Raw genomic sequence first — 24,964 nt, forward strand, 5'->3', positions numbered from 1 at the left:
TCGCAGCAGCTAGAGAAAGACCGCGCAGCTATGAAGACCCAGCTCAGCCAAAAATAAGTAAATAAGTTTATTTTTTTAAAAAAACAATCCTTATATTTAAAAAAAAACCAACCAGTTTCTTCAACAAATAAACTATAAGGAATTAAAAAAAAAAAAGAGATGGAATCAGGGACAAGACCTAGAGATTAAAAGAGATTTAAAAGACATGTCACTTGGGCTTCCCTGGTGGCGCAGTGGTTGAGAATCTGCCTGCTGATGCAGGGGACACGGGTTCGAGCCCTGGTCTGGGAGGATCCCACATGCCGCAGAGCGGCTGGGCCCATGAGCCACAACTACTGAGCCTGCGCGTCTGGAGCCTGTGCTCCGCAACAAGAAAGGCCGCGATAGTGAGAGGCCCGTGCACTGCGATGAAGAGTGGCCCCCGCTTGCCACAACTAGAGAAAGCCCTCGCACAGAAACGAAGACCCAACACAGCAAAAATTAATTAATTAATTAATAAACTGAAGGTGCCTTGTAGGCACAGACTATTTAAAAAAAAAAAAAAAAGACATGTCACTTAATCCCAATATGTGGATCTTATTTTGGATCCTGATTCAAACACACACGGATAATAAGACATATGAGACTGAAAATTGAACACTTACTAGATAGTTGATATTAAGGAATTACTAATTTTTTACGTGTGATAATGGTAATGCAGTTATGTTAAAAATAAGAGTCTTCATCTTGTAGAGATACCTACTGAAATATTTAGGATGAAATGATATGTTGCCTAGGATGTGCTTAAAGTAATATGAAAAGGGAGGGAAGTGGTTGGAGGTTTATATGAAAAAAGGTTGACCATGAGTTCATAGCTGATAATTTTTAAAGCTGAGTTATAGGTACATGAAGGTTCATTATTATACTGTTTTTGTCTACTTTTGTATGTTTGAAATTGTCCATAATAGAAAGTTTACATATATATATGTGTGTGTATATATACATTTTTTTTTCTATTTGTGTCTATATGTGTACAGAGAAAGAGAAGAAATACGAATTCAATTACTTCTCACCACCTTCTCCTTTGTTCACTCACTGGTCTAAAACACCTATTAGTATCTCTTCTGGATTATTAATAATAACTTCTAACTAACTTCCCTCCTTTAGACCTTGCCCCTACCATTTATTCTTCACATAGGAGCCAGAATAATCCTTTTAAACCATAGGTCAGATCATAACACTCCTCTGCCCAAAACATCCTAATGACTCCCCATCTCACTCAGAGCAAAAGCCAAAATCCTCTCTAATCTCAAATCTAAGCTCATCTTTAATTCATCTTGTGGTTTACTATGTACCAACCACACTAACTTCTTTGCTATTCCTACAACATGCCAGATACACTCCCACCTCAGGGCCTTTGCACTTAGCATTCCCTCTGCCCAGAACACTCTTTCGTCATTATGTTCATGACTTGCTGTCAGGTTTTTCAGGTCTTTGCTAAAATGTCTACTTCTCACTAAGGCCTTCTCTGATCACTTTATTTGAAAATTTATTTGAAAACTCCCCATCTTCATCCTCTGCACATCTTATCCCCTCTGGATCTAATTTTTATCCATATCATTTAATAACAACTGACATACCACAAATTTTACTTATGTTTATTGTCTGTTCTCTCATTAGAATGGAAGCTCCATGAAGTGATGGATTTCTGTCTCTTTTGTTCGCTGCTTTACTCCAAGGGCATAGAGCAATCTCTAACACAAACTAGGTGTTCAATAAATATTTGTAGAATGACTAATTGAATGAATAAACAGTGAATAAAATAAGTTAGGGAAGTGCAATATACTATATTCTCCTCTTGGAGATTCACACATTTTATTAAAGGATCTGAATTCTTGCAGCGAAATAAAACACCTCTTTAACGTAGCATTGCCTCAAATTTTTAAAATCACAGAACTTTTTTTTCAAGTAACAGCTAAGGAAAAGTCTTTGGTCCAAGACAAATTGGTCAAGGTAACTTGATTCCGGGACTTCCCTGGTGGTCCAGTGGGTGGAACTCCATGCTCCTAATGCAGGGGGCCAGGTTCTATTCCTGGCCAGGGAACTAGATCCCACACGCATGCCGCAACTAAGAAGTCCACATGCCACAGCTAAAAGATCCCGCGTGCCGCAACTAAGACCCAGTGCAGCCTAAATAAATAAATAAATAAAACTTGATTCAAATGACAACTTGATATTCTCCAGTTGCTCTACCACATCATGGTTTAAGAGCCATTCGGCTTAGAGAAATTATTACTCTCACAGTGAGCTTTCTGGTGTCCTCGATGTTGGGTTTTGGGGCACATAAAAGATTACTCAGGAGCTAGGCTTTTTTTAATTAATATTTTATTTGTTTAAATGTTATATAATTTTTTCTTAAGCTGCAAGTCTATTTATAAATTTGGCAAATTTTAAGGGAGCCTTTCTAATATGGTTAACTAAATTCCCTTAAACATTTTAAATTATATTTATAAATTTATTATATTATATTTCCTCTAAGAACTTTACCTGTGTAATTATTAAAATCTTTCCAATTATCTGAATGTCTTATAAATTTAATAAATTAAAGTTATAAGTATAGTGAGTCTTAGACACTCTTAAATGTTCAAATACTGTGTATAAACTTAGTTATCAATTTAGAAACTGCAGGTCTATATCATGTAATCAATTAGAGGCTAATGTGTTATTATAAAAATGTCAAATTCTCTTAAATTTTGAAAATTCTCAGGTACCAAATATGCACAGATTATTTCCAAATTTAATATGAAAATAGTAATCTGTGGGTTTGATTTGTGTCTCCATTTTTAAATCTTCCTAGATTTAAAAATACTATTTCTGTACCTAATTGTAAATTTTCCTGAGTTTCATAAGGGAACAATTATGCTATCCCAAGTAATTTGGGATACCCTTTCAGTTAAATTTTGGGGTCACTTTTTCAGCATATCAACCAGAAATTTTGTCTGAGATTTTCCAGGGCTATAGCCTTTCAGGGTGATTTTTCTCAAGATGAGGAGGGCCAAGTGTCAATAAAACTCTCTTTAATAGTTGGTAGGTTTATAGAATCCCTAAGTATTGGGTTGGCCAAAAAGTTTGTTAGGGTTTTTCCAGAACATCTTGCAGAAAACCCGAACGAACTTTTTGGCCAACCCACCAAATGGAGTGGTTTCTCCACCATGTCCTTTATGTGGGTCAGTATCTAGATTTTTCTTTTTCTCATTAAAGTCCATAGCCCTCACTAAATCTGTAAATAACTTCCAACATTACTTCAATTTACATTTAAGCTGCTCTCTTAAACTACGTAAGTGTAAATCTGTTAGATTATCCATCTCTTAAAGCTTTGTCTAATCTGTGACCATGTCCCAAAAGTCATGCTAATAAAAACTACAAAGAATTTTGGTCTTCCCTCGTGGTGCAGTGGTTAAGAATCAGCCTGCCAGTGCAGGGGACACGGGTTTGAGCCCTGGTCTGGGAAGATCCCATATGCCGTGGAGCAACTAAGCCCATGCGCCACAACTACTGAGCCTGCGCTCTAGGGCCTGTGAGCCACAACTACTGAGCCCGCGTGCTGCAACTACTGAAGCCCATGCACCTAGAGCCCGTGCTCTGCAACAAGAGAAGCCACTGCAATGAGAAGCCCGTGCACCACAACGAAGAGTAGCCCCCACTCACCGCAACTAGAGAAAGGCGGTGCACAGCAACAAAGACCCAACGCAGTCAAAAATAAATAAATAACTACAAAGATTTTAAAAGTGCTCTTACCAGGTCTTAGCACAATTGCCATAATTAATATTTGTTGCATTAAATGAATGAATGAGATTAATTAACTTTAGATCTTTCCATATCAAGAGTATGTATTAAATGCGCTGAGTCACTGCATTACCAGTTAAGTGCATGCTGTCAAAATCTGACAGTTATTCTTCTATCTGCTAGCGTTACTTGTCACATCTTTGAATATTTTCTATTCTGACATGTTCTTCATAGAATTTGGTTTGTGTGAGATAAGCCAATCATGGTGACAATCACTGGATTCTCCTAATATCTATTTTTCATATTTTTCAGTACATTAAAAAAAATTGGATATTCAGTTGACTTTTAGAAACATAGTCCCAGCACAATATGAAATATCCAATTAATAACTAAAAATCATTTATTCGCACTCCAGTTCAGTTCTTTAGAATTACTGAAATATAAGCCCTGCATAGCCCATTTCCTATTGGTACACAGGAGTTAAGAACAACAGGGCTTATAAATTGTTTTGTTGATCCCCCTGCCCATACACAGTATAACCTGTGATCTAAACAGGTGGGAAGCCATTTATTCAGCCAAGAATTCCTGTTCACGTTGGACAGATAGAAAGGTATATAGATAGATAGAAATGATACTAATGATATTAGCACTTTCTCCTTTCTTGATATCTATTTCTGTTCCCGTTACTAAAGCTTACTTTCTATTTCTAGTAAGTTGCTAGGAGGTGGAATTGAAAGCATGGCAATCACAGAAGCTTTTGGAGGTAAGTAGAACCTTAATATTTTGTTATATGAAAAATATGTGTATATATACACACCCATATATATAATTAAGTAGTCAATTGTAAATTGTATCTATTTGGGAACTTATGATGAAATATCAGTTATCATAATGCAAGATCATTCTGGGCTGCAATTAAAATATATTCCAACATTAACAGATGAGTTTTATTGGCATTTTTCATCTTTTTATCTCTGATTCCTATAGAAGAGATTAGAATTTTTTTCTCTCATACCTTCAGAGGGTAGTTGTATAATGAGACAGATATTATTTCTAAGAAATACATGTTTCAGGAACATAGAGAATAGATTTCCCTTCCCTTATTGTATCCTCTATTAAAAAAAAAAGTCAGGAATTCCCTGGCGGTCCAGTGGTTAGGACTCTGCACTCTCACTGCCAAGGGCCCAGGTTTGGTCCCTGGTTGGGGAACTAGAATCCCACGGGCCACACAGTGTGGTCAAAAAAAGAAAAATGTTCATGCATAGCTATGTTACGTACTATTCCTGACAGTTCCAGTATTTTCAGTCTTCAGAGAACTAAATCTGTTTTTTGGTTGTTGTTGTTTGTGGTTTTTTTAAATATTTATTTTATTTATTTATTTGGCTGCATCAGGTCTTAGTTGCAGCACACGGGATCTTTTTTTTTTTTTTTTTTTGCGGTACGCGGGCCTCTCACTGCCATGGCCTCTCCCGTTGCAGAGCACAGGCTCTGGACGCGCAGGCTCAGCAGCCATAGCTCACGGGCCCAGCCACTCCACGGCATGTGGGATCCTCCCAGACAAGGGCACGAACCCGTGTCCCCTGCATCGGCAGGCAGACTCCCAACCACTGCACCACCAGGGAAGCCCCCACGGGATCTTTTAGTTGCAGCATGTGGGCTCTTAGTTGCAGCATGCAGGATCTAGTTCCCTGACCTGGGATGGAACCCGGGCCTCCTGCATTGGGAACGTGGAGTCTTAACCACTGGACCACCAGTGAAGTCCCTGTTTTTTGTTTTGTTTTTTTGGTGTTGATGTTTCTGTTGACTTGGAGAAATAAATCTGTGTTTATTTCAGTTGACTTTCAGTCTTAATGGCTTACCTGCTGTTGTATTCATTGATATTTGTGAGCTTATTTCTTGATTTTAATCTGTTGGAGTTCAATAGGCCTAAATTGGTGAGTGGGGACATTTTTCTCCGGAGAGAATTTGCTTTTGTTGGTAGCTAGGGAATACCACCAATCTTAGGATCCCAGGTCAGTGGGAGAACCCCAGACTCTCATTCCTGTGGTGGAGTCTTAAACTTTCATTTATATAACTATTCCTAATGAAAATTTGGTTTAAGTTAATTATTATCTAAAGGACAGTTCTGAAAATGAAAACCTTTTAAAAGTTGTTTTTACTACTGGTACTCATATATGCAGAATCCATTCATGACACAGAGGTACTTTATGTGTGAGATTTGACAGTTGGAAAAGAAAACCATACTCTGAGGCCATATTTATTCTTTATGAAAATATCTAAAAATTAACTATGTATTTTTTTTTCTATATTTCACAGAATTTCGAACTGGAAAGACCCAACTCTCTCATACCCTCTGTGGTAAGGATATGTAACAACAACAGTAATAGCAATAACAATAATAATCATAGCGATCACTTACTATCCTACTTTGTGCCTGGTACTTACATAATCTCATGTAATCTGAACAAACTTGCAAGGAAACTAAAACTCAGAGACATTACATAAACTGCCCATGGTTACACAAATACCAGAGCTGGTCTTTGAATATGTGATGCTTGAGGTGATGTTGTATATACTGCACTCTGAACACCTGAATGGAAGTACGGAGGAGGTAAATGGGTATATGAATGTGTTGGTGGAGAGAGGTATTCATTCATGGTCTCGATTTTTCCCATTCTATCTTTTCCATATTGTATTTATGAGAATGTCACAGAATCTTTTGAGGCCTAGAATTCCTTACTTTCCATAGAGTAAGGTTGGAACTAAAAAAGACTTAAATGTTTCTAAAGCAAAATAAGCAAAAATACCTCCTTTTGCATAAAGACATTACACTACATTTCTTTGACCTAAGTAGAAGGAGCATGGAAAAGTGTTTAATAAGGGGATTCTGGCATCAAAATAGCTCTGCCAATAATAGCTGTGTGACCTGGAGCAAGTTGCTTCACCTTTCAGATTTTCCCTATCAGTAAAACAGGAGTAATGATAGTGCCGAACTTAGGGTTGTTTTGGAAAATAAATGAAATAATGTATGTACTTTATGTAAAGTAATTCCTTAGTGTTAACTACTACATATAAAGAAAATGCATTTAAAATTTTGATATACATTAATTGAAAAGTTAAATGAGTTATGTAGCATAAATTATATTTATGATTATTTCTTATAGAGAAAAGTTAGTGATACTTACATTCTACTTCTTTCGGAGAACTGAATTTCATGAATATCTCCCATTGTGAAAGATATTGACATTCTTTGTTGAATTACTACTATGCTGGCAGAATACTTATAATCTTACCACTGGTTAGTAATATAAAAATATAGCATGCTGTTTAGAAACTAAAAGATCATTATTCTTTGCTACATGACTAGAGAGTTGCAACCAGCCTAAATACCATATTAATTTATATACACATTTGTACAAAGTTTATTCACTTTTACTAATATTAACTAAATTTTAATTGCTTTCTAGTGACAGCTCAACTCCCAGGAGCAGGTGGCTACTCAGGAGGAAAGATTATCTTCATTGATACAGAAAATACTTTGTAACCCTTTTATTTAAACAAGTTGCTAACATAATAGTGAGATATAGTACTGTTACTATAAAAGAGAATTTGTTTGAAATATGTCATTTTGTGATCACCCTGTAAACCAGCAATAATGAGAACAGCCAAGGGAAAACAGTTGCTAGTCGAGTTTGCAAATCACGTTTTCCCCCTGAAATTTTTATTTTATTTTATTTTATTATTTTTTTATTGAAGTATAGTTGACTTACAATGTTGTGTTAGTTTCAGATGTACAGCAAAGTGATCCAGTTTAATATACATATATATGTGTGTATATATATATATATATATATATATATATATATATATATACGTTTTCAGATTCTTTTTCCCTTATAGGTTATTAGGTTATTATAAAATATTGAGTATAGTTCCCTGTGCTATACAGTAGGCAGTAGGTCCTTGTTGGTTATCTATTTTATATATATTAGTGTGTATATGTTAATCCCAAACTCCTAATTTATCCCTCCCCACCACTCTGTCCCCTTTGGTAACCATAAGTTTGTTTTCTATGTTCAAATCACCTTTTTTCATAGTTTTTTTTTTAAATTTATTTAATTAATTAGTTTATTTTTGACTGTGTTGGGTCTTCGTTGCTACGTGTGGGCTTTTCTCTAGTTGCGGCGAGCAGAGGCTACTCTTTGTTGCAGTGCACAGGCTTCTCATTGCAGTGGCTTCTCTTGTTGCAGAGCACAGGCTCTAGGTCATGGGCTTCAGTAGTTGTGGCATGCGGGCTCAGTAGTTGTGGCTCACGGGCTCTAGAGCTCAGGCTCAGTAGTTGTGGCGCACGGGCTTAGTTGCTTTGCGGCATGTGGGATCTTCCCAAACCAGGGCTCGAACCCCTGTCCCCTGCATTGGCAGGCTGATTCTTAACCACTGCGCCACCAGGGAAGTCCCTCAAATCACCTTTTTTAAAAAAAGGTTTCACTTCTCCAAATGGGTTTGGTATAAAATTGATGAAACAAATACATGAGAGGAAATTACATCCTATTTGTTTTTAATTCTCTTACTTCTCCAAAGATTTAACTTAATAGCTAGAAGGTTATTGACTCACTCAAAGTCATGGTTTCAAATAAAGGAAAAGGTCTGAATTAAACAAAAATACAGAAGGAAAAAGAGAAGAACCTGTTTGGGTAACAAAAAGAATTGCAGTTTTATTGAAGTGTAAGTTATTTCAGAAAGCAAGACTGGAAAGGTGGGTCTTAGACACGAAGGGCCTTGAAGCTGGATGATGGGTGTAAATTGGATTCTTTTGTAATATTCTAGGCAAGTAATGAGATTTGATGACTGTATTTGGTAGACAAAGGAAAGAGAGGCTTGGGAAACCACTCTTAAGTTTGTCTAGATACTAGGAGAATAACGATGACAGAATTGGGAAGATCATATTTCAGAGAAAAGGTGATGTTTCATTTTAATATGTCAAATATGAGGTACAGAGGGACATCCATATGGCAGTTGGAAATGTTGGGCTCAGCTTGAGAAAAATGTAGGGCCAAGGATATGGATGGAATAGCCAGGGGGAGGCAAGAGAACTTACATAGAGAGAAGAGAAGAGAACTGAGAACATAACTTTGGGGTGTGCCTATATGTCTAGGAAGAGGGACTAAAAAGACGAATCAATTAAGACAGACAAAGTAAGAGGATATCTGGTTGTGGATGCTAAGCATAAGGAAAGTTTCAAGAAGAAAATGGTAGTCAGTGATGTTCCACAGAGAGAGAGAGAGAGAAGGTGCAAACTGAAAAAGATCACTGAGGTTTGCAATTAGGAGTCCAAGAGGCCATTTGCAGTAAAGTAAGATGATGGAAGCTTGTTGCAAATAAACAGTAAGGAATTGAGGCAGTGTGTAATTAACCAATAAATAGAAGAAATACGGTAGTTTGAGGAGATATCAGGTTCAGAGGACATTCTTTTTAACAATAGGACTGTAGGAAGAGGCGCTTAGCTGGAGCTCAGCTAGTTTCAGAAACAGTTGATTAAGGATGGTTCTTGAGAGGGAGGAATTGTTCTTGCAGAATAGCTGCCACTGTTTGGGCAATTTGGATTTTATCAAGAATGGCTGAAAGAAACAGTTAGGAGCCAGGTCATATGCAAGAGGGAATAGGGAGGAACAGCTGGGAGGAACAAGGACATGCAGGGACCTGAGTGGAACGTTCTCACTCTTTCAGAGTCTCTTACATGTATACTGCTCTCTCGTGGTACTTGTCTTTTTATGTGTTTATATTTTGCCTACATAATTATGTTTTACACTTACCTATGGCATAGATTATCTTAAGACCCTTAAATCCTCCACAGTGCCTTGCACTGGTAATTGGTTAACATGGTAACCGATTCCATATGGGAATCAGTTAATAAACATTTGTAAATTGATTTGAACTTCCCTTCAGCATAAGTCCAACTTTTATATTCCTGGTTACATAGTCACCCGGCTTTGTAAAAACTGACATAGTGAAAAACATTTTTTATTGCTTCTTCCAATTCCTTGTCTTCTTTGATTTGTCCACCGGAAACATCTACTGGGTATACTCAGCAGCAACAGAAGATTTAAGTGGCTGTCACTAAAGCTCTGAAGAAAACATATATAGTGCTGTAGGACAGAGATGGCTGGGAAGTCCTAAAGACAATTCAATTCAATGTTTACTGAACTAGTTCCAAGTGTTACAAATAAGGTTAAAAATGGTCCTTACTTTACAGTTACTTATAGTATGATCAGTATTTTACAAATACTGTAAACAAAGTGAAATGAGACCACAGATGTGCATTTTATTTTATCTTACTTGACTTTAGAGAATATTATAGACATATTGTTAGGATCACCAAAGACCTATAAAGAATGTTTATTACTCCTTTACAGTCTAGATAGGTATAAGTGATTATTAGCATCTTCCAGAATACCTTTTCAGGTACACTGAATTTGCCCCCCTATGAATTTACTAATTTCAGAATGCTAACACAGCTCCTTTAGAAGAAAGTGGATTTTAAACCCTAAATAAACCAAAAACTATGTGATAATAATTCCCTTCTGGACCGTTGAAGTTACTTTTTTGACTCTTTGGTTTATGGAGTCAAATTTATCATTTGTTGGCAACACGTGGTTAGTGATATATTAAACTATTTCATGTTGAACAAGTGAGGAATGTGAAGAGAGTGAATTAATTCACTTTGAAGTGACTTGAATTATAATTCAGTGATATTATCTTCCTAGACTAGGTCTATATTTATTGAACTGAGAACAACAGAGATTCACAAATCTTAGTTTCTAGTTTTTCTCTTGGAACTGATTTGCTGCATAATCCTGAGTCATCTGCCTAATCTCTGTTTGTCAGTGTCCTCCTTTGTAAAATGTAATAGAGGCCATAACAACTAACTTCCAAGGTTATTGTTTAGATAATTTAATATTTAAATTCATTACTATCTCATTATTTCTATCACTGTTATCACTACCTAAGGTATTCATTAATTGAGGCACTTATGAAAAACAAAGTCTGATACAGATTTTAAGTGATTATTGGTATCCTCCAGAATACCTTTGCAGGTACAGTGTTTTGCCTCTCTTTGATACACTTGCTTACGGTGTTATTTTTTGTAGTTGTTGTCTAAACTTTTTGGAATTGATTTATTGAATCCTTAATCCTGGCATACTCCAGCCGTCCAGATCGCCTTCGGGACATTGCTGATCGCTTCAGCGTAGACCATGATGCAGTCCTGGACAATGTACTTTATGCACGTGCATATACTAGTAAGAGCCCCATGCAATTGGATGCTTAGGCTATTTTAAGGTTGACAGCACTGATTTATTATTTGAGTGATGCTTACAACATTTTGACACTATCCTTTTCTCTTTATATTTTACCTTTCTCCAAATTTATTTAGTCAGTCCACAAATTTTATCATCTGGTAAGTCCTTAGACATTGAAATGCTCTCAAATTATTTCTTATTCTTTGTCTTTGAAATGGAGAGTAACATTCTTTTTGGATAAGGTAACATTTGGTATGTATGCTAAGGCAGAATATGAAATCATATTTAATAAAGTCATAAATAATTAAGAAAATCCTTCAAGGACTCTCTTTTGCCTGACTCCCAAGAACATACATGATCTTAGCCTCTGCTTCTTCTACTTTTTATAACAGTTTCCCACTGCATTTCCCACCAGGTGAACATCAGATGGAGCTACTTGATTATGTAGCAGCAAAGTTCCATGAAGAAGCTGGCATCTTCAAACTATTGGTACGAGCTTTTAAATATTGCTCAATCTAGAGCTATTTAGCATATTATCTTTCTTCTATTGATTCCAATTCAAATTAACTTTTTCCTTCATTTCCAAATGCATTATTTATTTTTACATTAATCCTACACAGATCATTGATTCAATAATGGCACTTTTCCGAGTGGATTTCAGTGGTCGTGGGGAGTTGGCTGAACGGCAGCAAAAACTGGCCCAGATGTTATCACGACTCCAAAAAATCTCAGAAGGTAGATTTTTTTCCTTAATTTTTTAAAAATAAATTTATTTATTTATTTTTGGCTCCGTTGCTGTGCGCAGGCTTTCTCTAGTTGCAGCGAACAGGGGTTACTCTTTTTTTTTTTTTTTGGCTGCATTGCTTCACTGCTGTGTGCGGGCTTTCTCTAGTCTAGGTGCGGTGAGCAGGGGCTACGCTTTGTTGCGCTGTGCAGGCTTCTCATTGCAGCGGCTTCTCTTGTTGCAGAGCATGGGCTCTAGGCATGTGGGCTTCAGTAGTTGTGGCACATGGGCTCAGTAGTTGTGGCTCGCGGGCTCTAGAGCGCAGACTTAATAGTTGTGGCACACGGGCTTAGTTGCTCTGCAGCATGTGGGATCTTCCTGGACGAGGGCTTGAACCCGTGTCCCCTGCCTTGGCAGGCGGATTCTTAACCACTGTGCCACCAGGAAAGTCCCTCAGAAGGTAGATTTTTAAAATAAATGGTGATATCAGAATAGCACCTGTGACTGTTTGCTAAGTAGGTTTTTCAGAGAAGCTCAGAATAATGTCAGGAGGCAATCAATCCATTTATTAAAAATAAAATTTCAAAAAAAAAAATAAAAATAAAAAAAAATAAAATTTCCTTCATGGGAATACAACTCTTTTTTTAAACCAAAAATACTGATTCTAATACAATAAGGTACCTAAATAATATAACAATAATAACTTTAATTTATGATATCAATGAAAAAACAGGAATGTAATCTTGTTCATCAAATAAATTCGTGGCACAATATTTCTAAACTCTGAAATCTAAGCAATGAACTTTTAATATTCACACTGTCATTCTCTTAGTTTCTTAATTTTATTTCTTGATGCAGAATATAATGTGGCTGTGTTTGTGACCAATCAAATGACTGCTGACCCAGGAGCAACTATGACGTAAGCCCTAATATTCTGCTTTTGTATTTCACAAAAGTTAATATCAAAAGGGTTAGAGTGTAGAATAGGAAATAATTCCAAAATCGTCAGCCTTGATGTGGACACAGATATGTCACAAATCACTTTTTGCACAGTGCATATTACTTCATAATTGCAAATATCATTTATTTGTTATCCAGATCTATTCTTCTCTAGTTTTTTTATAAAACAAAGCAATAGTTTAACTATTTTCAGAGATACTTTGGGTTCCTTTTTGTCTAGGACAAAGGATATTGGAGGACAATAAGAAAAAGATCTTAGGGAAATAAAAATGTATATTCCAGATACATGAATGGTTTCTAATGCACTGATAATCTGTTAGCCTACAAACAAAAAAAGCAGGCTCTCTACAGGATATACATGAGATATATATTTAATTTATATATTTATTATATTATATAAATATAATATATTTATATTTACAGGATATACATGAGATATATTTATGAGTCTCTTATACATTTATAAGAGACTTGCTATGAGAGAAGTCTCCTGTTTGAAGAAACAGAATTTCACTCACACTAGGCATATTCAGAATTTGTTGAAGTAGTTGTGCACATAACGTACATATTGATGGCTCTGCTTGCAAGATGGCAGTGAATAGAAAGGCAAGGAGGTGGTGGTGTGATGAATTGGGAGTTTGGGATTGACATATGTATAAAATGGATAACTAATAAGAACCTGCTGTATAAAAAAATAAATAAAATTAAATTTAATTAAAAAAAGAAAGAAAGACAAGGAGAGTTAAAGTAGTATAGTGAAACAGAAAGTTCGAATAAGGACTTCCCTGGTGGTCCAGTGGTAGAGGCTCTGTCGCCTAATGCAGTGGGCCCAGGTTCGATCCCTGGTCAGGGAACTAGATCCTGCATGCCACAACTAAAAGATCCCGTGAGCCACAACTAAAGAAAAGAAAGATCCTGCATGCCACAACTAAGACCCGGCGCAGCCAAATAAATAAATAAATATTAAAAAAAAAAAAAACAGAAAGAAAATTCAAAGAAAGTTCAGTTGCCACCATCAAGAGTTTTGAGCATTATGTATCTGAATAAGCAGTCAAAATAGCCCTGAATCTATGTACTGCTTTTTTTTTTTTTTTTTTTTTTTTTAACAGTATGCGGGCCTCTCACTCTTGTGGCCTCTCCCATTGCGGAGCACAGGCTCCGGACGCTCAGGCTCAGTGGCCATGGCTCACGGGCCTAGCCGCTCCGCAGCATGTGGGATCTTCCCGGACCTGGGCACGAAGCCATGTCCCCTGCATCAGCAGGCGGACTCTCAACCACTGTGCCACCAGGGAAGGCCCTGTACTGCTTTTTAAAAGGTCTTTTCAGCAACTTCTTATTTATAATAATTTTTAGCCAGAGAAAAGTTCCAAGACTAGCATAATGAATCCACAAATATCATTTGCCTAGTTTCATCAGTTTTTAACATTTTGCCACATTTTTTCCCTCTATGTGTTTGTGTGTGTGCGTGTGTATGTAAAATCTCTCTATATGCTACATACACACACATGCTCATATATGTAAAAGTGTATATGTTTTGTGAACCTTTTGAGAGTTGTTTTCTCTGAACCAGTGAGAATTATTTGCAGACATCATGACACATCACTTCTTAGTACTTCAGCATATCTCTTCTAAGAACAAGAACATTCTTCCACATAACTACAGCATAATTAGCACAGTCAGGGAATTTAACATTGGCGTACTATTTATCCAATACACAGTTATATTCAAGTGTCTCCAATTGTTCCAACAATATCCTTTGTAGTTTGGGGGGTTTCTTGTTTTGTTTTTGATTCAGGATCAGTTAAGGATCATGCATCCCATGTACTTGTCATGTCTCTTTAGTTTCCTTTAACCAAAACAGTTCCTCTACCTTCGTTAGATTTTTGTGACACTGACTTTCTTTTTTGGTGGTGCTGTGCAGCATGCGGGATCTTAGTTCGCCGACCAGGGATTGAACCCATGCCCCCTGTACTGGGAGTGAGTGACATTTTTGAAGTGCACAGGCCAACTGTTTTTCAGAATGTCTCTCAATTTGGAGTTGATTTTTTTCTCATTATTTAAAATGTTAAACACTTTTGGCAGGAAAACTACTAATATATAAGTAATGTTATGACCTTTTCCATATATCACGTCAGGAGGCACACTGGCAGTTTGTCCCTTTATTAGTGATAAGTTTGATCATGTGATTAAGATGGTGTTCACAAGATTTCTCCATTGTAAAAGACCTTCTCCTGTTTGTAATTAATAAGTAATTTGTGGGGTGATACTTTGAGACTTGTGTAAATATCATGTTTTGCACCCAGTGGATTTAATAATATCCATTGCAGATGTTTGCTTAAATCATCACTCTGATGGTTGCAGTACAAAGTTCTGTTACTTTAAAACTGAGTCAGTACATCATTTGGTAGCAGATAAATCAGTCATTGACATATATATTAGAAGATATTTGATATGACATTCTAAATTATGTAAATTGTGCTGAAATGAATGTATCTCTCTTTAGGCATTTTCTAAACTAAACGCTAAGAGTATCGCTGCATCTTCTGCTGTTTGCTGTGGCTCTCACTTTTCAATGCGCTTTTACGATATTTTCTACTTAGTTACAGGAGATTCCAATGTGAAAAGTATTAATTACATGAAAGGTTTTAAGCAAGGTCTTTTTGTTTGTTTTTTGAGTTTTATTGGCCGCACCATGCGGCATGCAGGATCTTAGCTCCCCTACCAGGGGTCGAACCCATGCCCCCTCAGTGGAAGTAGAGTCTTAACCACTGGATCACCAGGGAAGTCCAAGCAAGTTAAAAAGATTGAGGAAGGGGAAGTCAATCATTTATTCATTCAGTATATATTTATTGAAAATCTACTATATATCAAGGTTCTAGGAATTCACTAGTGAACAACAGAGACTATGTGCCTTGCCTCCACTAGGAAAAAAATAAATGATGTCCATTTAACTCAAAATTTTAAAGTCTTGGTTGGTCATGCATTGTCTGTAGTCCTTGAGGGGTTAAGGCAATATTCTCTGTTTTATAGGGTATCTTTCATATACAGGACATAAAGTACTTCACAAAGAGAATAATTTTAAACTGAAGAGAAATGGGAGATTTTTAAGGCTCGCTTTAAAAAGAGAAAATGACTCATTGGCTCAGAGGGAGGAAGTGGGTTGCATTCAAATAAAACAGTACAAGTTAAAGAGCAATGTTCTTTCTTCAGGTGTAGGGAGGGAACATTGAAGAGGCCAAAACTATCGACCTAGGGTTAGAAGACAAAGGAAATCTGTGGAAATTAGGTCAGATAGGGTTCTTTTTCTTATATTTGTAGAAAGTTTCAAAAAGCTTAAAACCATTTTGAATTGACTCCAATAGGAGAAAAATAGAGAAATGACAGAAAGGAAATAATTGCATAAGTTCAAAGAGGGGAGGAGATTTATAATGAAATAAGCTAAGAAAAGAGCCGAAGAAGGTAACAAAGACTAGCATTTTTGCTGGGTGAATCTGCTTTGAAACAGCATCTCCTCCACCTAGCCAAGTTATATGGAAACAAATTTCACTATAATTAGTATATTCTAAAGTACATCATAACAATACAAATTAAATGCATGTGCTGTAAATCACATATATTGCCACAGCTAAATTAAAAAAGAAAACAGGACAGTTTTAAACTAAAGGATTTCAAATGCTATTAGAATACTTCCCATAAAGGAAATATCTTTGTTTCTCAGTGTTAAGGAACTCCAAGCTGCAACTCCCCTGGAGCCTGTCAGAGAAATATCACTATAATTGGTATGAGTACCCAAGTACACTGACAATAATTGAGGCTTCTATCCCATGCATTATACTTGATGGCACATCGTATTAAAAAGGAACAAAATTATAGAGGCGAGGAGCTTCCATATGATACACCAGAGCAGTAACTCCTAGATGAGGCTTACAGATACAGATTTTAGAACTAGAATGAGCCAGTTGATGAAGGCCTGGAAATAAAGTCAAAGTATCAGCCTGTAAAGCTCCGTACCACAGCAAAAATAAGATAAGCAACAAATAAGACCATGATGTTGCCCCCTACTTCATTTGTGTATTTGTTTCCCTAAAAGTCATCTTAGAACATTTGCAGTCTTGTAAATGTGCAGTTTATTCTTTAAGGATGTCACTTACTGATTCTACATCATTAGTATAAATTAAGAGGCAATATCGGGACTTCCCTGTTGGCACAGTGGTTAAGAATCTGCTTGCCAATGCAGGGGACATGGGTTTGATTCCTGGTCCTGGAAGATCCCACATGCCGCAGAGCAGCTAAGCCCGTGTGCCACAACTACTGAGCCTGCGCTCTAGAGCCCGCGAGCCACAACTACTGAAGCCCGCGTGCCTAGAGCCCGTGCTCCACAAGAGAAGCCACCGCAATGAGAAGTCTCTGCACCATAACGAAGAGTAGCCCCCGCTCACTGCAACTAGAGAAAGCCCCTGCACAGCAACAAAGACCCAATGCAGCCAAAAATTAATTAATTAATTAATTAATTAATTTTAAAAAAAGAGAGGCAATACGGTTAGAGAAAAAACATTGAACCAAAGTCATTAGCATTGTGACCTTGTGCAACATTTAAATTATTTGAATTTTATTTTCCTCTCCCTCAAAATTAAGAGCACTTATATTTATTGGTTGCTTAGCATGTGCCAAGTGCTTTCATGTATCATCTTATATAATTCTCATATCACCCCAACATAACTCAGCCTCCTAGACCTCCCTGTTCTATGAAGCCAGTCTCAGTATATTGCTGTATCTCTCCCCAACCCCCCAACCACCCCCCGCCGAATTCTATCTTCAAAAATTTGAAAAATGTAGATTTTTCTGCATATTTTGGGAGGAAATGGGGGGTGGGGTTATTTAACAAAACTTCTTAAACATACTCCTTTTTTTTTTTTTAAACCATCTCTTCTTTTTCACCAAAATTCTCTATCTTCCTCTAATCTCAAAACCTCCTCCTCTCTCTTGGACATGGTTCACCCAGTCTTTCTCTCAATGGACCCCTTCTCAAAAATTCCATCTTTAAGCTTAACCCTTAGCAAGTCAAAAGTACCAGGAGTACCAATTGTCCCTCAAGTTTGCCCTTACCCAGACCCCTCAAGGCCTCCACTCCAACCAGTATTTGAGGTAGACACTATTATTATTCCTAATATATAAAGGAGGAAACAGAGGCTCAGAGCGCCTACTTGCTCAATCATACAGTTAAAAAACAGGAGTCAGATTTTGAACCCAGGTTTCTTTGACTTCAAAGTTGATGCTCTTTTAGTCTCACTGTGCTATTCTTCCTATCTCACTCCCAGAAAAGTATCACCTGCCCCACCATCACCATAATCCTGTACTCCCTGCACCCTAATTTGCAGTTGGAAGGTCAGGAGGTTCTGGGTCTTACTGTCAACAATATAACAGGCTGTATCCTGTTCAACCAGAGGGGGATAAATGAAACAATCTTTCTTGGCCCCTCTTTATTCCTAATATCCACCCCCATCTCTTCCTCATTCTCATCATACTCCCCCATCCCCTGAGAAAAGGAGGAAAGAAGAGAAGATAATATTAAAAAAGAGGAAATAAGAGAGTAGGCTAAAGGAGGCATGTGGGTGGTTTTCTGAAGCTGTTTTTACTTGGTCAGAAATAGAAGTAGGGCTTCCCTGGTGGCACAGTGGTTGAGAGTCCGCCTGCCGATGCAGGGGACAGGGGTTCGTGCCCCGGTCCGGGAAGATCCCACATGCTGCGGAGCGGCTGGGCCCGTGAGCCCTGGCCGCTGAGCCTGCGCGTCCAGAGCCTGTGCTCCGCAACGGGAGAGGCCACAACAGTGAGAGGCCCGCGTACCGCAAAAAAAAAAAAAAAAAAAAAAAAAAAAAAAGGACACCCAGGCACCGCGGCCAGGGCTCACGGGCCCAGCCGCTCTGCGGCATGTGGGATCTTCCCGGACCGGGGCACGAGCCCGTGTCCCCTGCATCGGCAGGTGGACTCTCAACCACTGTGCCACCAAGGAAGCCCAAGAAATGTTTCTTGATTAACAAGTCACTGAAAGAGGGTTTTAACTGAATCATTTAGTTAAATAATAATAGTTACCATTTATTGAGTATCTCTTATGTGCCATGATTACTGAAAGGGTAAATCTAATGCTTTATAGATGACCTGGCACAATTCCTGGCATGTAGTAGGCTCCCAATGAGTTAGATTAAATATATCTTGAATCTTCACAACAGCCCTAAAAAGTAAGGAGTTTTTTTTGTTCCCATTTTACAGTTAAAGAAACTGAGATTCATAAAGGTAAATAATTAGCCCAAGGTAACATAGATAATAGGTGAATCAGGATTAGGAAGGCAGATAATAATAATTGCAGTCACTGGATTAATGCATTACCTAAATTATTTCATTTTATTGTTACAACTACCATACCAGTTAGGTACAATTATTATCCTCCATTTAAAATGAAGAAACAGACACTTAGAATGATTAACAATTTTCCTGAGGTCGTATGGCTGGCTGATAAGCCAAAATTTGAACCCAGGTCTAACTCTAAAGCTCTTACACCACTTAGCACATTGAGGCTGTATGTGCCTGGGAAAAGGTTAGCATGCTGTCATATGAGACGCTTTGCAGGGATGTATCCATTACCCTGGTGAGTTGACCAGTGTTCAGGGCCCTCAGCCTTACAGACAGAGATTTGATTTGGTCATCCTACTGAGCACAAATCCATTTCTCAGGGACAGACTCACATTAATCAAACTCATGAGACTCAATGAAAGATCAGAGGGCCAGTTTACTGATAAAGAAAAATGTAACTACATTTGAAGTTCTTGTGACCAGGGCATTCTCTCCTTGTAGGCAGACCTCTATAGGAATCCAAATTTTAATCCAAAGCTATTTACTAAATATGGAATCCAAGCAAAGGGAAATAATTAGATGAGTTAGAAGTGTCTGTCACATAGTAAGGACTCAGTAAATCTTGGCTGTGAATGTTATTGTTAATAGCCAACCACACTGGGGCAGGGGGCAGGGTGGACCATGAATCTCCTAAATTTATGAAAATTTTTGTATGTGTACATATGTGCATTTTTCTGGGGGAGAGTCTATATCTTTTATTAAATTATCAAAGTGTTAGTGACCTACAGGAAAAGTCAAGAGCCATAAATTCTACATGAAATTCTACACAGAATCCTGAACATTTTGATGGAGCAAGTAAAATTTGAATTGGCTTGATATTCTCCCAGAGCTAAGGCTGTTATGCTATGTTGCAATTTATTTTAATTAAGTATAACCTCTTACATTATGAGTCACTTTTTAGGACTTTTTTCTCCCCATATTATCTTTCCTATATGATTTCTTAGCACTTTTGCCGATCTTATCATTTATTTCTCATTTAGTTCATTCAAAATCATCTCCCTTTGGAAACGACATTCTTTTTTTTTTTTTAATTTATTTTATTTATTTTTATTTTTGGCTGTGTTGGGTCTTCGTTGCTGCGTGAGGGCTTTCTCTAGTTGTGGCGAGCGGGGGCTACTCATTGTTGTGGTGCGTGGGCTTCTCACTGCAGTGGCTTCTCTTGTTGCAGAGCATGGGCTCTAGGTGCACGGGCTTCAGTAGTTGTGGCACGTGGGCTCAGTAGTTGTGGCACGTGGGTCAGTAGTTGTGGCTCATGGGTTCTAGAGTGCAGGCTCAGTAGTTGTGGCACACGGTCTTAGTTGCTTCACGGCATGCGGGATCTTCCTGGACCAGGGCTCAAACCTGTATCCCCTGCATTAGCAGGCGGATTCTTAACCACTGCCCCACCAGGGAAGTACGGAAACGACATTCTTAACACTCAGGCTCTTCACCTGGAGTAATCAGTGACAGGCAGTAGTACCTATTCTCTTTTGTGCATAGGGTACCACATTGGTAATAACAAACAATACTTTGTTAAGAAAAAAACATAGCCATACAGCTAAAACCTACAGATTCCTGCTCTTCCTTAGATTATCTGTAAGGGGGTGGAGGTGGGGAGGATTACTTCATTCCTGCTCTTCCTTAGATTATCTGTAAGGGGGTGGAGGTGGGGAGGATTACTTCAATTAGGGGGAAATCCTGTCTCCTTTTACATTTCCCTTTCTGTCAGAACACCCTTTAAAAGTTCCTTGAATCACAGCTTCTTTGAAGATATATCACAAATCTGTGTCTAAAAGGATCTAATTTGGAGGAAACCCAAGTTTTCTTCTCTTCCTGTATCCATTCAACAAGAGTTATTGAGTGTCTTTTATATTATAGGTACTTTTCTAGGCACTGGAGTTACTAAAATGAATAAGGATTTAGCGTATAGTTGGGGAATGAGACCCATGAATTAAAAATTATAATGTAGTGTGCTTTAATAGAGTTATATTCATAGTGATATGAGAGGACAGGGGAGGTAGGCTCTACTCTGTTTCAGGGTATCAGGCATGGTTTTCAAGAAGGGATGACACTTGATGGGTGAGTAGGAGCTAAATGAGCAAACACAATAGGAAAGGGGCTTTTGCTTCAGAGATAACTGAGTTTATAAAGGCATCGAGGTATAAGAGGACTTGCTGAAATAAGAAAAAATGAAAGTTTGAGGAGGAAGAATGAGTACAGCTGTAGATAAGTACAGTGAGCCCTTCGTATCCATAGGTTCCACATCCATGAATTCAACCAACCTAGGATCAAACATAATCAGAAAAAAGAAAATCCAGAGAGTTCTAAAAAGCAAAATTTGAATTTGCCGTGCTCTAGCAGCTATTTACATAGAACTTAAATTGTATTTACAACTATTTATGTAACATTTACATTGTATTAGGTATTATAAGTAATCTAGAGATGAGTTAAATTATATGGGAGGACACAATATTGTAAATCAACTATACTCCAATAAAAATTTTTTTTTGTTTTTTCGGTACGCGGGCCCCTCACTGCTGTGGCCTCTCCCGCTGCGGAGCACAGGCTCCGGACGCGCAGGCCCAGCCGCTCCGCGGCACGCGGGACCCTCCCGGACCGGGGCACGAACCCCCGCCCCCTGCATCGGCAGGCGGATCCCCAACCACTGCGCCACCAGGGAAGCCCTAAAAAAATTTTTTTAATTAAAAAAATAAAAATAAAGTGTATGGGAGGATGTGTGTAGGTTACATGCAAATACCTCACCATTTTATATAAGGGACTCGAGCATTCGTGAATTTTGGTATCCATGGTTGGGAGGTGGGTTCTGGAACGGATCCCCCTGTGGATACCGAGGGAGGACTGTATGTAGGTAGCAGACAAAAAGAAGCAGAAGTTGAGGAACTGTCTTCCTGAGAGCCCTCCTTTTCTTTGTGAAGAAGCAGGCAATGTCGTCCAAAGTTAGGGAAAAGAACAGAAAAGAGCACTTAAGGAGACTACTGAAAGTTTGGTAAAGGGGAGGTGAGGTTAACCATGCTCATATAGAAGAATTACTAGGCAGTATGGAGAGACCATCTGTGAGAAGCATTAACATAGCTGTTAAAACTTCTCTCTGACCATTTAGCGAACCCCGACTCTCCTTTCTTGTCTCCTCTTCATAGCAGTTTCTAACTGGTCTACCTGCTGTAGGGGCACCTATCTTTCTATTGCCCAATATTCTCCTTGGTATTTTTGTAACTTCTATGTCTTAAGTACAAAAAATATTTTTGAGCACCTACTGTGTGGCTGGTTGCTACAGAGCTGAATACAATGTCATCTGCCCTTAAGGAGCTTAGTGATAGGTAATAGGCGAGGAATTGAGGGGGAATATAATATGTAAATAATAATAGCACTAAAGGCAGGACAGGAAAAATGCACTAAAGAAGCGTAAATACAGTGTTTGCAAGTTCAGAGTTCACAGCCCAGCTGAGAATATCATCAGACCCTCAAGCAGCCCATCTATGTAGAACATAGGATTCTTTTAAGACCTTGAAGAATCACCTGTAATGGAGGGTAACCTGGAAGGTTTAGAGTTATTCCATTAAAAAGAGTGGCATTGATCTGTAAGTGTTATAGAGACAATTCATCTCTAGCTATTCCACCCAACTGAAAGGGCTTCATTGCTTTACTACCCTTTCAGCTGTCTGAGTAAAGCAACCTATCTTCTGATTTCTTAACTCCTGTCAGTCTCACCTGCCTGGATGTTACTCTCTTGATAGTGGTTCACTCCAAAACTAACTCTGTTCTTGTTCTCACATTGGACCTGCTGAATCAATCAATCCTATCTAACCCCAGCCAGCTGGTCCTAACCTGTGAGCCATTTAATCAAGCAGCAGTTTATTTTTTATTTTTTTCAATTGTTTGACTCCGCAAAACTCAGAAGGCACTAACGGACAGCCAACAAACCCATCCCCGTGGTGCCCTGAGTGAAGACAAGTCAGCTTAGATATATGATGGACTAAAATCCCACCACCTAAGACTCTAAGCAGTGAAATGAACAGCCATCGAAAGGCAGCAGTTTGGGACTTCCCTGGAGGTCCAGTGGTTAAGACTCCGCACTTCCACACAGGAGGTGCGGTTTCGATCCCCAGTCAGGGAACTAAGATCCCATGTGCTGTGAGGAGTTGCCCAAATAAATAAAAAATAAAATAAAATAAAAGCAGCAGTTTATATTAGCAGACTCCTTTCCCAGAGGGCTTCATATCCCCATTAACCTACAATCTTTTTAGCCTCGTGTCAATCAGCCACATCGTCACTACACCAAGCCTCATGCTTACAGTAAACAGAATCCTGAACTTCATGGAGCAAGCAGAATTTGAATTGACTTGCAACTGAATTCTCCCAAAGCTGAGGCTATTATGCTATACCAAAATTAATTTTGATCAAGTGTAACCTGTTAAGTTCAGTTCCATTTGTTGATGATTTTGAAGCCTAGATTTTCTTCTTCATCAAAGGAGATGATCTTGTGGTTTTCTCCTTCATTCTATTGATATGGTATATCACAATGATGATTTTCCTATGTTGAACCACTCTTGCATTCCTAGAATAAATTCTACTTGGTCATGGTGTATAATCCTTTTGATATGTTGCTGGATTCGGTTTGCTAGTATTTTGCGGAGCTTTTTGCACCTAGGCTTTTTTGAAGGGCGGGCTTACTATATTAGGTTTATTAAGAACCTTTCACTTCTTGCCAAGTGAGTGTTAGTCCCCTAGTGAGTATATCTCTCAAGAGTGTCAATATTTGTAACTACCTTGCAATCATAATATATTTTTGAATTGATAAAATCATAGTAAGAGCTTATCTTTTTTGTATCCTATTTTAGAAGAATAAACTTTAGACATCAGCAATAAAGATATTTCTGAGATTCTTCTCACCTTAAATTCATAACCAGTACAACACTGAAGGTTTCCAATGTACAGTTAATGAATAAGAAGGAGGTTCTCAATCTGCTGTCATTTACATCATAGCATCATGAGGGAGGGCTGGATATTACTTATTCATTAGACTAGAATAGTGGTTGGCACACAGTAAGCCATTAATAAATACTTCTGATACATGAATGAATGAATAAATTCAATCTTTGTATTTTGTAAAGAAAAATTGCTTAACCCCAAGATTTATCCTAAAACAGTGAGTAGTGTTTTGTTTGTTTTTTTTATTTTTAAAAAATCAAACAAAACATGAACCATTTATCATAGGAATCTCAGAAGGCTGAACTGGATGGCAATGGGGTACATAGCAGCTCCAAACTCTAGCCCATTCCCTGGTTTATGAACAAGCCTCTGCTTGTTTAGAATGCAAACCTACTCTGTCCCCTGCCATACTCCACAGAAAAGTTGCCTTGTAATTGCAGGTAGTACTGTATATAGTCCATATGATGAAACCTGAAAAGGTGTTTTATTAATTCAGTTTTCAGGCAGACCCCAAAAAACCCATCGGGGGACACATTCTGGCTCATGCTTCAACAACAAGAATAAGCTTGCGAAAGGGAAGAGGAGAGCTGAGAATTGCCAAGATTTATGACAGGTAAATACTTCTTATCTTAATCAGATTCTTGTGCATATGGTATTATATAGAATTGCCTCTCCTGAGAGGCTATAATTATTCCACTGGCAGACACTACATGTTTGAATTTCCTTCTCAAAAAGTATTCAATTCATTGAGAAGTCCCTACTACGTACTGGGTTCTAGGGATTCGGAGATCTTGTTGACAAATTGACTTGGTCTCTGACCTTCCCAATCTTACAGTGAAGCTAGAAAATGAAATGATTCCAATTGAAGTGAGGTAAATAC

General features: G+C 38.0%; 1 protein-coding gene and 1 non-coding gene across 2 annotated transcripts in view; one reads left to right on the top strand and one right to left on the bottom strand.

The window, feature by feature from the left end:
• DMC1 (DNA meiotic recombinase 1) overlaps positions 1–24,964 on the top strand; it is a 46,128-nt gene that overhangs the window by 13,760 nt on the left and 7,404 nt on the right. Inside the window, exons 6-13 of the mRNA XM_032645596.1 lie at positions 4,476–4,528; positions 6,082–6,123; positions 7,233–7,305; positions 10,972–11,063; positions 11,479–11,552; positions 11,684–11,798; positions 12,646–12,706; positions 24,581–24,697. Of these exons, the coding sequence (XP_032501487.1) occupies positions 4,476–4,528; positions 6,082–6,123; positions 7,233–7,305; positions 10,972–11,063; positions 11,479–11,552; positions 11,684–11,798; positions 12,646–12,706; positions 24,581–24,697 (627 nt within the window). The remainder of the gene's footprint in view (positions 1–4,475; positions 4,529–6,081; positions 6,124–7,232; positions 7,306–10,971; positions 11,064–11,478; positions 11,553–11,683; positions 11,799–12,645; positions 12,707–24,580; positions 24,698–24,964) is intronic.
• LOC116761420 lies at positions 23,026–23,177 on the bottom strand. The gene has a single exon (XR_004351988.1). It is a non-coding gene; the product is annotated as a small nucleolar RNA SNORA79 (small nucleolar RNA).

The sequence above is a fragment of the Phocoena sinus genome, chromosome 10 (assembly GCF_008692025.1).
Source record: "Phocoena sinus isolate mPhoSin1 chromosome 10, mPhoSin1.pri, whole genome shotgun sequence".
In the NCBI taxonomy this organism is placed as follows: domain Eukaryota; kingdom Metazoa; phylum Chordata; class Mammalia; order Artiodactyla; family Phocoenidae; genus Phocoena; species Phocoena sinus.